Source organism: Nylanderia fulva, unplaced genomic scaffold (genome assembly GCF_048542155.1).
Source record: "Nylanderia fulva isolate GAGA-0341 unplaced genomic scaffold, ASM4854215v1 Scaffold5, whole genome shotgun sequence".
Taxonomy (NCBI): Eukaryota; Metazoa; Arthropoda; class Insecta; order Hymenoptera; family Formicidae; genus Nylanderia; species Nylanderia fulva.
Window position 1 is genome coordinate 1,874,833 of NW_028190587.1, and position 17,393 is coordinate 1,892,225.

Sequence of the window (17,393 nt, forward strand, 5' to 3'; positions counted from 1 at the left end):
TGAAGTTTTGGGTAGTTTCGTTTCGAATTTCGTCCTTTTGAATCGTGAATGCTTTTCGCTCTAATCGGAAAACGTTCGTGGGTATAACACTTTTGTGAAAGAGAATAGCTTTTTGCATGCAATCGTCGTTTCTGCAATAGTAATAATTTTTAGAAACATCTTATTCATAATTTTTATAATATTTTTATGTTAATAATTATTAATAATTATCTCCTAATTAGATTTAAATGTATATTTAGAATAAAAAGTAGACATATTTTATAATTACAAAGCAATATAAAATATAAATACGTATTTTTAATATATATTAAATATAATTCGATTTATATAAGAAAGAGCACTATATATACAAATTTTTGAAAGAAAAAGCACACGTAAATATTTTATTCAAAAACATTAATTTTACCTTCATATTTTTACCTTCGAATTAAAATTGTTCTCGATCTCACGAAATATATTATATTTACGTATAGTGTGAACAACCTACAAATTCTTCAGTACCTCCCGTAATAAAGTTACATATTATATTATCAAACTGTGGCAATTTAAATATATTTGGAAAGAGTATTTTTGCGTGACTTTATCAGAAAGATATATTGTAAAATATAATATAATCTTATTAAACATATATAAAAATTAAATGTCATATAATGACATCATATATTTTACTCACTTCAAAATATTTCATACTCGCAACGCGTATTCAACTATTTTTATTTTTATTTAAAAATATATTTAAATATCTTTTTTTCATCTCTTTTTTTAAAATATAATAAAGAGAAAATAAGAAAAGTGAGAAAAAAGAAAAATTTTTTAGATTTTTGAATAATTTTGAATTTATAATATGATTCCATTTTTATACACTAATTATGTATTCTTTTATTAATTTTTTTCTAGTTTAATAATTTTATGTCAATCAATTTTTATTCGTACATATATTTATTTTTTGCTTTATTTGATATATATATTTTTTTTTTTTTCGCACGTATATATATATATGTATATACATAGACATATATATTTTTTTTAATTTCATGAACAAGATACGTACTTTATATATATATTATTAATATTATTATAATATTATTATTATTTTTTATAGATACATAAAAATAAAACTATTCTTTTTAAATTTTTTATTTTCTATCGAAACGCGCGCAATATACATATAGCGCTCCATTTTGCACATGCTTTCATTTCATAAGTTTTGTTGCATTTTTTGGTTATCGCATTGATATATTGATTCTACTAGTTCTAATACGCTTTTACTATTATATATGTATTTTAACTTGTATGTGTATTATTCAATAAATTGTGTACTTGTAGTATATTGACAAAATCATTCGTATATACTTTCATTCATACATGTGCACTGCCAGTTAATGGAATATATAGCCAATGCGCTATATGTATTATGTGCCATTAAAATAGAGCAATTAAAGAGCAAAATCTTAAAATAGAGAAAATTAATTGTAATTAATTATAATTTGACTTATCATCTTTGCCTGCATAAATATTTTACAACCGGCTGATATTCTTCTATGTTGTTGTTTACATCTCGATTACGAGATAAAGGTTATGGAATACAGTAAGTATAAAATATACAAATATATTAATATATATATATATATGAAAGTATATATATTAATTATACATGCAACTAATAATTATGGAGTTTAAAAAAGCAAGTGATTTTTTCTCCTTTTTGTTTTTAATATTTTCTATTTAGAATCAAACTCTACTTATAACTACAATTATAACATTATTATTGTAGACGAAAATACAATGCAAATAGAAGAAGAGGAGCAACAAATCGTAGAAGATGAACATGAAGATGAACAAGTTTCTCATAATGAAGTGCAAGATAATGAAAATAATGTTCCAACTAACAGTTCACAGTCAAGTATGTTTTAATAATAATTATATTGTAGGAGTAATATTTGATATTTATATCTATGTTTATAGTTTTATTTATATAAATATGTTTAAATCCACAGCAAATGCAATAAATGAAAATTTGGATATTTCGAATATAGACTCTGATCAAGCATGCCCAATTTGCATGGAACAATGGACTAGTTCAGGAGAACATCGCTTATGTTGTTTACGCTGTGGACATTTATTTGGACACAGTTGTATCCTGAGATGGCTACAATATTCTTGCAATAGTACAAATCGTCGTTGTCCACAATGCAACAAGAAAGCTTTAGTAAAACATATTAGAATGTTATATGCAAACAAATTGACAGCACTAGATACTGTTGAATATGACAAAGTGAAGAAGGAATTACTTAATGTAACAGCTGAAAAGAATCGTATACAAATGGAATTATCGCAGTATGATATCCGTTTGAAAGTGTTTGATCAGCAAATGGCTTCCATGAAGAAACGCATTTCCGAACTGGAAAGTCAACAATCTGAGATAGATATTCATGTGAATCAAAATACTTCGAATCCTTCCACTAGAAAATTTCATCTGGAACGATCCATAGAGATTTGCAAAGAGGGTGCATGTCGTGTTCTAGATTTTAATCCATGGTATAAATTTTTGGCTATTTCTCAGAAATCAACGAACACACTGTTCAATGGATATGGCATAAGGAAGATTGAGTGTGAATACTTCCAGTCACAACAATTTGTTTTCTTACACACTCAGGCCATAAGAGATGTAACTTTTCATTCTACACAACAAATGCTTCTTCTGAGTGTTGGTTTTGATAAATGTGCAAAACTAATGGACATTCAAAATAATACAATAGTGCACTCATATCAAACAGAATATCCACTTTGGAGTTGTTGCTGGTCAGGTGACAATCCACACATTTTCCTAACTGGTGCACAAAATGGATCCATTACTCAATTTGATATCAGACAAACTTCTGGTGCTGTTAGTGTCTTAGATGGTCAAGGTGACAGATCACCAGTTGTATCAATGGCAACAGTACCGCCAAATCCTAGTAGTGGTATCAGTAGGGGTGGATTTATAGCGTGTCGCTTTCATACGTGTTATACATATGAAATTAAAGACACTATATATTTACCCAAACAAGTATTTTTGGAAGGTCCCTTTGTTTCAGTACGTTATGACGACAAAAATCATCATTATCTCATATCATCTCGTCCTAATGCTAGACAACCACATACAAGACATGTAGTGTGTACTATTGAAAAAAATTTATCTAATGAAGAAGTAATTATGTGTAATGCTGTACATACATTCCAAGCTGGTAGTTCTCAAAATCTTTTATCTCGACCATGTCACTTATATGCAGAAAATGACACATTAGTTGCAGCACATATGGAATCAAGTAGTAATATATCATTGTGGAGTACAGCAAGTGGCAAACAATTACATAGTCTTCCTGAATCAGATGCTGTTATGGATCTATGTTCGTTTGAAGTTAATAAGTATTTATTTTTAGCAACACTTTCTGCAAAAAGACTTAGACTTTATAATTATGGACAATTAACATAAAGTACAAATATATACAATATAATATATACAATGTCTGCCTCTCCATTTGCTGTGTGTGATACTTTGCATGAGACAACCATGTCTCCTTGTATAATATTATGACAGACTGAATTGTTAAATATATTTTCTTTTCTTTTTTTTGTACTGTAATAATATTATATGCATAAAAACTCTTTAATTAATTTAGAAAACAAATATATAATAAATTTGCTTACAATATATAATTTTTTATTATTTCTATAATGCATTTTATCAAATTCTTTCTATATTTGAAATCCTTTTGATGTGATAATTTTATAAAATATATAGGGATATAATTCTTAAAATATTTGAATTAACCTAGAAATTACTTGTGATAAGGATCATTATTTTTAAATTAATTATATATTGCAAAAATTGTAATATTTATAATAATATAATTAGAAAAGAAATTTTTTATAAAAAATTTTTACTATATTTATTGCATGCATGTTCTGCTAAATAATAACTAAATTTATTGAATATTCTATTTTACTATAATAATTTATTCCATTTTTGTATACAATATTAAGTTATATTTATGTTCAAATCAAGTTAAACAATGCTTTATCAGAAACAGAAAAAATCTTTTTAGTAACTTGAGAACTAAGAACTGTACAATAACAATAGCAACTTTACACAGAAGTATTTTCATGTACCACTTTATTTATATATATAGAAAATATATTTGGAGAGAAAACCATTTCCAACCTATGTAGTTAAATTCTGAGATATTTTATATAATTTAGTATTAAATGATAATATAGAGGAATGAAAATTGAATATTAATCTTTCTTGCCAAAAAAGAAGAAAAATTAATATAATCAGACTAGAGTAAAATAACACTTTCTATATTTTTCAGAAAATATATACATAATATATATATTATATACATTTATATATATATATATATATATATATATATATATATATATATATATATATATAAAGAAATCTCTATTATATATATAATAAAAGGAAATCACTTTGTGTTTGAAGAGACTAATTTAATTAGAACAATGAAAAAAATGTATTTATTTTTTTATCTTATATTGAACATTACAATAATTAAAACATCAAAGAGTGAAATTGGTTTTCATTCATAACTCATATATAGAATCATATTCTATTAGCTAAATGGTTAAAAGAAATAGATAAAGAGCACAACAGTCTTTGTACAATCGACTGATATTTATGATTTTTAAACGGTGAATGTTGAAATGTGACAATTAATATAACAAATTAATGAATCTATGATTAAATTTTTATCATCTTAGTACAACGCATATGATTTAACATTTGATTGTACAAAAAACTATGCATTTATGCATCATATACATTATTATACAAATAATGAGCTAATTAAATTTTCATTTTCTAGTTATTCCTCTTATTTTATGATTTATTACAAATTAGTCGTCAAATTAATCATCTGTTTTGGATTGAATATAAAAATCAGAAATAACATGCTTAATTTATTTCAATCTTTTCTAATTTTTTTTAAGTTTTGTAATATAAAATTTAATAAAGATTAAATAAATGCCTGAATTTGGAATGTACACTGCATGATACTGATATAAAAAGAATGATAGGATATATGTACCTGCAAATACATATATATCCGTAACAGACAATTTCACCCCATCTCATTATAAGCCAACACCATTATAAACCAGAAATATACAAATGTAAGATATTAACATTGAAGCGATTAAGTGAATCTTTTTACAAGTCATATACTATTTCAATAATATACAATTGGTTTTCTGCTAAATTATAGATTTTTCTATTCAAAGAGTTTTTTTGCACATATGTATAAAAAAATTCAATAATTCAAAATATTGTGATCAATATATGTATATCCAAATGTATATCCTATATATAAAAAAAAAGAAAACCATATTTTTTTTCGAATATATTTCTATTATAACATAATTTCTGCATTAAGAATATAAATGCATAAACACATGTAGCTTGTCAGCAAAATTTACGCATTATTGATATCAAATTATAAATTAAAGACGTTGCAATCAAATACTTAAATACACATTTGAAATACATCCAGTATCGTGAGAATATGTATACTAGACTTTACTGAAAGTTCAATATCCTTAATACCTTAATTTCAAGATCTGTAATGTAGAACATCAAAAGCTGACAAAACCATAAAAAATTTGACAATACACAAAAGAAATAATATGCATTTATATCAAATTTGTGATATACTATGAATTCTTATGTATATACAAGGAATTAAAAATATATTATTTTTAATTTTATATCTCATATGTTATATGACTGAACAGATTTTATTTTTTAAACAATAATATGGAATTTCAGCAGAATATGATAAAACAATATATTATTAAAAAAATATTTGAAATTTATTTAACCGATTCATATTATGCTTTTTATTAATTATTTCTCATGCCTATGTTATAAATTAATTAATTAATGACTATTGGTGGATATTGAATAGCTTTCCTGATGATGTTTTTTTTAATCAGATATTGTCACTGTTGGTGCAAAATACCAATTGCCAAATCACTAATAATATCAATATCCGAATGATTATTACAAGAACTTCTTAATGACAAAATGAATGGTGCTTGGATGTAACAGATTAGCTATGCAGTTATCACTAACTGAAGAGGCAGTGCTCGGTAGCGCGTTCTAAGTCCCAATTATATGAGGATAGAGCAACTCTCGCATTATGTTCTTCGATTCCCATATCTGTTAATCTTCTTATTTTCTCATCTAAATCAGGCATTTTTGCTGGTCCTGAAATTGACATATATAAATCATATTTAGATTCAAATATTATATATATGTGTATATATATAAATTTATGTATAGAAATATATCACGTACCACCTGCATATACAAATGTCCAATGTGTAGCAGTTTGACGAAACATTTCGGGATGTTCTTTATATTGTTTAGCAACTACTGCATCTTGAGGATCGTCAGGTTCTGCTGCAGATAATAATGCTTGTAATGACAGTAATACCGTACGCAGAGTCATTGCAGCAGCCCTTAAATATGAAAATAAAAATGTAAGTGTACATTGTAGTCTTAATATTATATATAAAAAAATGTTCTATTAATATTATAAATATAATCCTAATACTTTTACTTAGCATGAAAACGGATGTAAGATAGAATGATAATAGTGACTACATATGTCACATTTTAAACTTGATAAAAATACATACCATTGATCTTTCAAAATGTCCAAACAAATAGCACCAGTGACAGAAGATATATTAGGATGCCATATTTTTGTTATAAAACGCACCTACAAAATAAGAATCTTATTATTTATGCTATGTAAAATTTTTAAATAAAATCTATTAAATATCTTTTATAAACATATTTATATTTTTTTAAGAAAGAATATAAATAAATAATAACTTTATCTATTATAATAGTTTAATAGAATAGCTAAAAATTAATTATATAATTACTAATTAAGTTTGTAATAGATTCATAATATTTGTATTATAATTTAACTTCTTTTATATATTGTATGTAATAGAATTAGAAATAATAGAAACATTAACTGCACAAATAATTTTACAGATTCTTCAAAAATATTAACTTACTTTGGGAGGATTGAATGGATATGTCTCGGGAACTTTTATTTCGAGCACAAAATTACCTCCTTCGTATGGTGTATCTGGTGGACCAGCAATTTCGCCCTTTAACTCGGTAAGACTATCGTTGACCAATTCAACTTTAATCGCACATTTCGCTATCTATTACAGATATTAAATAAAGCATTAGAAAATGAAATTGCTACAAATATTTATTGTAGTTTTGCTATATATTAATTTGGAATATTGTATATGGAATATCAAAATTTTTTAATATATTTTATATATGTTAGTAAGCATAATTAAAAATAGTTTAAAAGATATATTATATTATGGAAATAAATTGAATTTATATGCAATTTCTTTAGTCAAAAAATTAATGTAAATATAGACATACTTTAGAAAAGATAACAAACACTAATGAATCAAAAACCCAGTAAGTAAATATAGAAAATAATTTTGTAAAATGTTGTTTAATACATATATATTTAAAGAACACAAAAATACATTATAAAATACATTAAATATATTGCACAAACTGTCGAGAAGTATACAAAAAAATTGATAAAAATGATAACGATGTCCTCATGAATCTAAAAACAATTGAAGTTTAGGAAGCCCTCAAATCATAGTAGTGTAGCAATGCAATGTTTTGGACAGTTTCAACATGACACTTGTTTTTTAATCATCTGTTTTTCTGTGAGTAAAATATAAAAAATGATTACACGTCATTGCAGCATGGATGAAAACTTATGAGAGAGGGATCCAACATATTGCCAAACTATGCTCTTTCAAGATAAAGTTTGTGTGTGATCCTACGTCATAATTTTCGTAATAATTTTCTAAATAAAAACATGTGATCATAACCTATGACATTTAGTATGATAAGAGAAATCTCGACTGCTCATAGTGATAATTCACAAAACTGTTACGGTATGGCATTTGTGATGCCTTGACGTAATCATCTTCCTGAAGAGGCACATGCGGATACATTTTATCGCAACAAACTTTCATGTGAGCACACAGAATGAGCAATTTGAAAAAGTGTAAAGCTACTCAAGGATCACAATGCAATCGAGACTTTAGACAGCATGGTGAGTGAACACTTTTATTCCTACATTCATCATTTAAATAGATTATTGATGTACAAAATAAGATGATTATCGTACACACTCGACACATGAATACATACATGATTCATAAACACATGATGCTCTCTACATAAAAACACGCATCGAGAAGAAAACAATCCAATAGAAATCATTTAATTGCTACGAAATTAGTTTTAACAAAATGTTTTGGAGACGCAACAGACAATCAACATTCTTTCTCTGTCTCTCTCTCTCTTATCGGATATTTATATTTATAAATGACAGTTGACAAGGCACGACACAACAGATGATCGGCGATATTTTTCTTCGATGATTGATCGATGGAGATCGCGGATTACAATTTTGCAATACGAGACTCTCGGCCGCAAAAAGATTGCATAACCGCGATACGGATTTTTTTATCTCTCTCTCTCTCTCTCTCCCTCTCTACATTTCTGTTTCTCTCCATGTGTTGACCTTTTCGCCGAGTCGCTTACCTCCTCGCTTTTTATAACCTCTTTGAATTCCCGTTTGATTCGCTGCGCCGCGATGTTCGCCATGGCTCCGGGATCGCCTAGGGACGGTTAGCACGATATCATTGTCGCTCGCGAAATGAATGAACGCTCTCGCGTCGATCACGCGTTCTCTCGCGCAGCAGCCGAGAATCGTCGCGGCATACGAAACGTCGTTTCTTTTTTCGCGCGATGCGTAAATGAAATATCCGCCTGCGGAATTTTTGCCTGTCACCCCCGTGAAAACGGCCTTCCCTAACCCGTGGCCGAGAAAACTCACGCACGCCGCCGCGTTACTTACATACACATGCAACAATTTATCATCATCGCGATCAGCGCCGCCGGCGCCACATTGATAGGCAAAAGTTGACTGTCACCCGCTTCTCGCGCCCGCTCGTTTTGAATTTTGTCTAGATTCACGTCGCGCCGCGCCACGGCGCCCTTGCCGAATCGCCTACAAATATGTAGATTGCGATATACGCCCCGATATTTCGGCGGTTACATGTGTACTCGCCGAATTAGATATTATTTTTATTTATTTTTTTTTTAGTTTTTGAAGGAATTTTTTTTTTCGAAGAGATTAATAGGAATAGAATGAAATTCATAATAATAAATTTATTAATATAATAATAATAATATAATATTATAAATAATAATAATAATAATAATAATAATAACAATAAATAATATAATTAAAAATGTAATAATAATGTGAAATAAAATTATCTTATAGGTTATAAAACGAAAAAGGAAATATCCCGAGACATACCGCGTGTCGAATAATTTACAAACCGGAATATCGAAGAGACGCTGAAAAATAAATAAATCAAAATAAAATAAATAACGCGGTATATATTGTCGTTTGACAAAGGACATCCGGCTCGCGGGGAGCGGAAACACGTGCGCGCGATCTGTCGCGAAAATCGCGCGTCCGCGCAGGTGATTCGACGCAAACAGGCTGAATAAAAAACGCGAAAAGGAATCCGAGAATGCGGACAAAAAAAGACGGAGAAGGCGCAAAAGAACGCGAGAGAGTCCCCGCGTATCGATCATTGACGACGCGCCCTTCGCAAGAGCCGGAGCATCGAGAGTGCGCGCGCGCGCGCTCAGCTGATGTCACAACTGTCGGCGGTGAATATCTCATATATATATACGTATTTTTATTCGCGATACGTAAATCGCTCGAAGACGTAAGCGCCTTTATCGCAAAAAAGAGAAAGAGAGAGAGAGAGATAACGGCGTTTTCGCTAGTCTTTCCGCCGAATTAAGCAGGGAAAATTCCTCGATAAGCTAATATAACCACACGCGCTCGTAGGCGGAGCGTGAAGCTGGACGACGTCACGTCCGGTACGGAGACGGCGAGCAGCGATTGGCCGACCGCCCCGGTGCTTTCTGTTTCAGTGATGCCCGTGTCGCAGCCAGTGCGTGCCAAGAGTTTGTTACGCGCAAACTTGGAAAATTCACGGGTGCGTGGCCTACAGAGCAGAATGCCGAATATCAAGGTCTTCAGCGGGACCTCGCATCCTGATCTCGCCCAACGGATCGTCGATCGACTCGGTATCGACATCGGGAAGGTTGTCACAAAGAAATTCAGCAACCTCGAGACATGGTAATATGGCCCTTACTACCACGTTATCCCGCGCCTAACGCGCGCTCCGTCTCGAATGTCATGTTTTTATACGAGGTCTTAGCGAGGTAACCGTGACGTGTCATTTCGCGTGGATCGCGTATCTTCTCCTCGGCGGAGCTCCTCGAGCGAACCCGCCGTGACATTCATACATTTCTCCGTTTATTTCCCGTCTCGGAATGCTCCGAAAAAATTCCAATCGTCTAACACGATGCCCACGTGCGGCGAGTATCGATTCGCGCCGCAACGTCCCGTGACACGAATGGAAGACGCGAGAGCACGTGCATTCACGGTATTATTCATTTTCCGGCTTTTGGAAGAAAGACATGTTTTCTGCAGATCGCGCATAGATTACGCGGGATCGAAATGCGCAACGTTGAGAGTGTGACGATACGTGAGAAAGGTCTCATCATTTGATCCCTTTCCGCATCTTAAGGCGCACTTTAATTAATGCGCATTAATATTCGAATGTATTTTTTTTGTTTGTCGGAAATTTTTTTGATGATCGTAATAACATTGTTTTTATCTTATATTTTTATGTTATTCGAAACTTTATTTGAATTTGGCTTAATACGCTTTATACCACATTCTTCGTATATTGGTAAAAATTTTTCAAAATTTAATCATATGTAGCGTGGAGATTGGAGAATCTGTCCGTGGAGAAGACGTGTATATCGTGCAAAGCGGAAGCGGCGAGGTGAACGATAATCTAATGGAGCTTCTGATTATGATCAACGCTTGCAAAATTGCTTCTGCATCTCGAGTGACAGCGGTTATTCCTTGTTTTCCTTATGCAAGGCAGGATAAAAAAGATAAGGTAAGAGAAAAGGGTTGTATAATGATTATTTCTTTAGCTAGATTTAAGTTCTAAGTAGTTTCATAAAATAGATATAGTATCCAAATCGATAAATAATACTAATTTTTATAACGATGCTTTATATAGGTCAATTATTTTTAAGAATATTTGGGGGGGTATTACCAGAAAGTATCATTAAACATTGATGTTAGTACGAATGTACTTAAAGTACATCTTATGTGATCAGTTTTTAGCTGAGGAAGACTTGAGTAAGAGTCAAAATTAATTCTGTTGCCTGAAAGCGAATTTCTTGTGATTATTATGTAATGTGGACTTAAGTGTTATATCATACGAATATCAATGCTTGACAATGTTCAAACTGGCCTAAATTCTTATTCAGAAAATTCTTAATGCATTTTCTAAGAAAAAGAGAGGAAAAATGAGTCAATTTTTATTTATTTCAATTATTTTTGTTTTCTACTCTCTCTATAGATTAAATATAAATATACATATATATACATTTCTGTATTATTATATCAAAGCATTCTTTTTTAATAAAATAGTATTGTTTTTTTTTTGTTTTTTTTTTGTTTTTTTATCTTTAATGTATATACTTACATATCTTAGTCATTGAGATTATACTAACAATATATAAGGAGTTATTTAAAACAGTATAGTAATAATATATGAAATAATAAATAGCAAATATGCATGTGATATATGCATTAAATCTGCATTTGTGGTCAAAAATGTGTATGTATGAAAAATTTTATTCTCGAAATACTTTTGAAAGTTATATTTCTATTGCAAATATTTTTGTAAAACAATAATTATATTTATCAGTAATTTTTAACAGTAATATTATATCTTATCAAAGACTATGCCATACATCATATGCATATATATACATGTATATATATCTCTCTTTTAATATATATATATATGTACATACAATATTTATATCTCTTTCTTATTCATAAAATTTGCAAAATCTTAATACTTTAAAAGATGTGTTTATATATCTTACATAATCACTGGTGTACTTGTATGTATGTATATGTGTATGTGTGTATATATACATATATGCACACACACACACACACACACGCGTGTAAATATATATGTTTACAAGCTAGAATAATTTTTGTAATTATAATTGTTATATGTAATTATATAATTGTTAATATGTGTTCACCAATTAATATAGTCACAGTCTACATTTGACTAAATAGATATCAATTCTATTAATTTTCACACTTGCATAATATCTAAAAATGACATTTTTAAAAACAAAACATATAAACTTGCAACAATCTTTTCAACAAAACTTGGAATAGATAGTTGGTTCACATGTAATTAATATATATATATATGTATATAAAAAATTTATCATCTCCTATTTTACATGATTTTTTGTTTAACAATGTGTCATTTTTATAATACATATGACACAAGCACAATAATTCTTTATATTAATTTATATATTATATTATATATATGAATACACAAATCTGTCTTTTGTAAAATATGTTTTCAGTTTCTATTCTATTTAATATTAACAAAACTTGAAGTCTATGTTTTGATAGTAAAAACGGCAAATGTGAAATAAGGAGGAAACGTTATCTTGAAGAAGAAACTATATTTCTTTAATGTACTGTATCTTCGCAGGGCAATGATGCTGGAGACTCTAAAAGTCAGATTATCATGAAGTCGAACGAGTGGAAATTCAGGGTAACTTGTGGCGGTCCATTTTTATGTTACATCTTCTTATTCTCTCATAGCTTTGTAACAGACCAGTGGAGTAATATCATTTTTGGAACGCAAAACTTGATTTCATTGTCATATATAAAATATGCTTATATTCTGCCGGCTTTCGTCATTGGGCTGCACCAGATAGGAGAGAAATACACTTGTATATTACTGGACTTTCATCATTCGTTGATTATCATAATTTTTTTTATAATCTTTAGGGATATATTTTTGCTTTTTTGATAGGCAAAATTATAACTATAATAGAAATATTAATCCTTGATGAAAGTAGATATATGTTATATTGGCTGTCTCAATTTATAATTGCAAGTGTCAAATGATTTCATATTATAAGAACAGGTAGCTTTTATATAAATGATATAAAACTCAAAAATTTAATCAGCTATACAATGTATGTAAAAAATATTGTTTTCTTTTTGAATCATATTTATTGTTAAATGATGAAACTAATATATAATTTGAAAGAATATATATGCAAAGATAATATTAACAATGTATGTGATAATAAGTGAAATTTATAATAACATTTTAATATTGTGTATATTATATAAAAGTCACATCAAAATTATTGTTATAAATAAATAAACTATATCATTTATATAATCATGTAAAAAGTGTGCAAATCAAGCATGAGTTAAACTTTTATAAGTTGTGTTAAATCAGACTTGCGTCATCAGAATTTTTTGTTGAAACAAACACTCGTTGCTTTTAGTATCAACATTTACATATCATTTTAAAACATAGACAAAAATATAGATAGAAATATGATTGTAATATTATAAATATTATGCATAAAGTTATAATTTCTAGCAGTTTGTTATTACCAACACAATCATAATGAGATAATGTTTGCAACAAGGCAAATATTTTAAACATCTGAGCACTGCAAATGCATACATTTCAAGCATGTTGTTCAATAATAACATAAGGTTATCACATTAGATAACCCGGATGGGTATTGCAAAACTCGTGCTAGATTTCTCTTTGAGGGGGGTCTTCTGTGCTCATTTTTGTTGTTATGTCAATAATAATCACACATAGTTCATCAATCTTTGATGCACTTTATTTAATTAATGTTATATATTAAATATTTTACAAATATATTGAATAATATAATTCAATATATTTATTTTTTTAAGTAAAAATTTATGTAAAATATGTGCATGATATTTTTATATATTAATTTACAACAAAAATGAGCATCTTTTAAATATTAATTGGGTATTGCATGAGATTAATATATGTATATAAGATAAAACTAAAAAAATTGTATAATTTTGAATCAGCTGTTGTTAGACAGTTATCTAAAAGTACATAATTTTTTTAGTTTTATCCAGCTCTTGTTATATTTTTAAATCATATTACAAAGTGAAAAGAAACATTTGGCTATAATGTTTATTAAAAAAGAAAACTTGTGTATATCTTTTTAAGATTCTGAATAGTTGGGTATTTTCAGGATATTCTGCCCGACCTGTCTACAGTGAGTATAATAGCAACGAGATTGTCGAGTGCGGCGTTTGCAATGATAACTCGATGAATCAAATTTGTAATATTGATTTTTGAAATTAAGATGAAAATTTTCTTTGTAGGACTAACCAAACTTAAATAATATCGTTGCTATACAGCACATTGGTATCCCCGTGAATGAATGAATGAATGAAACATTTGGTCAAAGCATATGATATCCGAATGAGAGGGCAAAATATTAATATAATAGCAGTACATTGTTCGCAATTAGTATAATGGGGTACGCGTACATGTATGTTTCATTAGATACTAATTATTGAGGCTTAAATCAGTGTTATTGTCTGAGTGCACTAATCAAGTATCGCCTATTCTTATTAATGCTTAAATAGTATAGGAATGTGTCAATGTGTTTTTTTTTTTATTTCCGTAATAACTTCTCCTGTCAATACAGTAATTGTGAAAAGATCTTAAAATGATTAATAATAGTCTTTTATAACTCTTATATATATATGTACAACACAACTGATTACAAGTATTTATATGTTAAAAATATTTCATCATTTGCACAATGCATTTCTTTATTGAAGACAATCGAAGACAATGTACTAATTCGGATATATTTAAATTTACAATTATAAAATTTTTTTTACATAATTTTGCACATAATGTCCAGAAATATGCACTCGCGAAATACTGATGTATCTACTTATTAAAACCTATTTTTTTATATTTGTGATTTATACTTACACATATTTATCTGTAAATGTTTGCCCTCTTGTTCATCTCATGCCATCCTTTGCTATATGAGGGTAAGGGATCGAGATGCATTGTGTTTCGTTTTGCGTTCATAATTTTAGATATTTTGCTTCACTTACAATAGTTATTTAGAGTCTAACTGGGGTGCATTTGCAACGTTGTTTTTCTGTCAAAATATATTTTCTATAAATATATATTTTTTGAAAAAAAAAATTTTATTACTTAGCCATTATATTTATATTTTGTCCCCTCTGAAAAAAAGAAAATCTCTTTGGACAATTTGTTTTCAATATTTAATAAATCAAATCTTATATCTGTTTTTTAAAGCCCTCACAGTCGAGATAAATTAATATTGTATCCTGTGAAAAATTCTTGTTTAGCTTAAAGGAAGCAAACAGACTGGGGCTCATAACTTTTTCCAATTTTTTGTAGTATGTTTTCGGCGTGTTTTTATAAGATTTTAATAGCAATTTCTTTAAATTGCAGGATATTTCCAGTTGCAAATGGACTTGAAGGACTCGTCCAAATTTTCGAAACTTATCTTATTAAAATGTGTTTTTACAGAGTCGTGCGCCAATCTCCGCAAAGCTAGTAGCGAATATGCTTTCCGTAGCAGGTGCTGATCACATTATCACAATGGATTTGCATGCTAGTCAAATACAAGGATTCTTTGATATCCCAGTAGATAATTTATTTGCCGAGCCAGCTGTCCTCAAATGGATTAAAGAGAATATTGTTGAATGGCGAAACAGCATTATCGTCTCCCCCGATGCGGGTGGCGCCAAAAGGTAAGTAATCGAAAAAAAAAAGAAATATTTTTAATTAAAGATATTGATCTTGACATCAGATATTGATATTGAGATATTTTTTATTTTACAGAGTCACATCTATCGCAGATCGGTTAAATGTTGAGTTTGCCCTTATACATAAAGAAAGGAAAAAGGCAAATGAAGTCGCTAGCATGGTATTAGTCGGAGATGTCAAAGACAGAGTCGCAATTCTCGTAGATGATATGGCTGATACCTGCGGTACTATCTGTCATGCGGCGGAAAAGTTGTTGGAAGCTGGTGCCACAAAAGTTTATGCAATACTTACACATGGTATATTCAGCGGTCCTGCAATTAGTAGGATTAACAACGCCTGCTTCGAAGCTGTGGTAGTGACTAATACTATTCCACAAGATGGTCACATGAAAGATTGCCCAAAGATTCAGGTAACTTATTATTCTTCTCACTCAAGGAATTGTATATTAAATATAATGAAATGATTCTTATCACGATAATAACAATAATGATAATATTATAGATATTAATTTTTAATCATAATATATTATTGATTGTTATTTTTCAGTGCATTGACGTGTCGATGATGTTTGCTGAAGCCGTAAGGCGGACGCATAATGGTGAATCCGTATCATATCTGTTTTCAAATGTACCGTATTAGATGAAAATCTTCCTACTTCAAATTGAGATTTATATTAGTTCTATTTTTTCATGAATTTCTAACAGTAAATTTGACTAATCGATAAATTCATGATATAATCGTGATAAATTTTTAAAAGATTAGATTTATATATATATATATATATATATATATATATATATATATATATATATATATATAGGTTATTTTTTTTCTTTAAAATTTAGTAACCAACTATTTTTCGAATTTTTGTAGACAGTAGAAAAAATACAAATGTCTTTACCTTACTCGAATTTCGTTGTGATCATAGTTGCAACTTTTGCTGTGTATAACTTATAGCATCTTTTCACATGTCTCACTTAAAAAAGAAAATAAATTAAAAAATGATCGATTGATCTCTTATGACAAGAGATTATTAGTAATTTAATAGATCGGAACTTGTAAACTATGATTAAAATGCCCTCAATGTGCCCGCACGTATCATTTAGGTAACATAATTTACTAATGCCGAGATCCCGTATTAAATAAAAATTTTTAGATCTGTAATATCTCTGCATAGAAAAGTTTTTCATATATTGATGCTTAAAATTTCGTAATTATATTAAAATTATCATTGTGTTGTGATTATCATATAGATAATAAGAAAATGGCACAGTCGTATTTTTTAATACGACTATAATCTAATACCTCAGCTATATTACAATAAAAAAGGTTTGTAATGTGCATTGTTTTTATTTGGAAAATAACCTCGGACCAACATACAAATTTAGCTTAATATGTTTATAATGATATACAATTGCAAATTTTTCTTATTTAATAAAAAAATATCTATTATTCAAGCACAGTAATAAATGTATAAAGAA

At 28.9% G+C, this 17,393-nt stretch overlaps 3 protein-coding genes across 9 annotated transcripts; 2 read left to right on the top strand and 1 right to left on the bottom strand.

Annotated features, from left to right (window-relative positions):
- The first annotated feature begins 1,179 nt into the window (after positions 1–1,179).
- Rfwd3 (ring finger and WD repeat domain 3) lies at positions 1,180–3,699 on the top strand. The gene is made up of 3 exons (XM_029317281.2): positions 1,180–1,588; positions 1,775–1,903; positions 1,998–3,699. Exons 1-3 carry the CDS (start codon positions 1,579–1,581, stop codon positions 3,473–3,475), a joined length of 1,617 nt encoding a protein of 538 aa, XP_029173114.2. The 5' UTR covers positions 1,180–1,578; the 3' UTR covers positions 3,476–3,699.
- Positions 3,700–5,838: 2,139 nt separating this feature from the next.
- Ubc4 (ubiquitin conjugating enzyme 4) lies at positions 5,839–8,987 on the bottom strand. 2 transcript variants are annotated; one of them, XM_029317173.2, is made up of 5 exons: positions 8,678–8,987; positions 7,099–7,251; positions 6,709–6,791; positions 6,365–6,528; positions 5,839–6,274 (listed from the first exon to the last, which is right to left on the bottom strand). In XM_029317173.2, the coding sequence occupies exons 1-5, from the start codon at positions 8,738–8,740 to the stop codon at positions 6,135–6,137; spliced, it is 603 nt and encodes a 200-aa protein (XP_029173006.1). In that variant the 5' UTR covers positions 8,741–8,987; the 3' UTR covers positions 5,839–6,134. The 2 variants fall into 2 exon arrangements, with proteins under 2 accessions (XP_029173006.1, XP_029173005.1); XM_029317172.2 differs by lacking the exon at positions 8,678–8,987 and adding an exon at positions 8,282–8,656.
- On the top strand, positions 8,007–17,253 carry Prps (phosphoribosyl pyrophosphate synthetase). Of its 6 annotated transcripts, none has more exons than XM_029317166.2 (7): positions 8,007–8,183; positions 10,094–10,301; positions 10,953–11,136; positions 12,784–12,846; positions 15,673–15,896; positions 15,988–16,321; positions 16,459–17,253. In XM_029317166.2, exons 1-7 carry the CDS (start codon positions 8,117–8,119, stop codon positions 16,549–16,551), a joined length of 1,173 nt encoding a protein of 390 aa, XP_029172999.1. In that variant the 5' UTR covers positions 8,007–8,116; the 3' UTR covers positions 16,552–17,253. The 6 variants fall into 6 exon arrangements, with proteins under 6 accessions (XP_029172999.1, XP_029173003.1, XP_029172997.1 ...); XM_029317170.2 differs by having other exon boundaries at positions 8,144–8,183; positions 10,008–10,301; XM_029317164.2 differs by lacking the exons at positions 8,007–8,183; positions 12,784–12,846 and adding exons at positions 9,432–9,823; positions 14,342–14,365.
- The last annotated feature ends 140 nt before the right edge of the window (positions 17,254–17,393 follow it).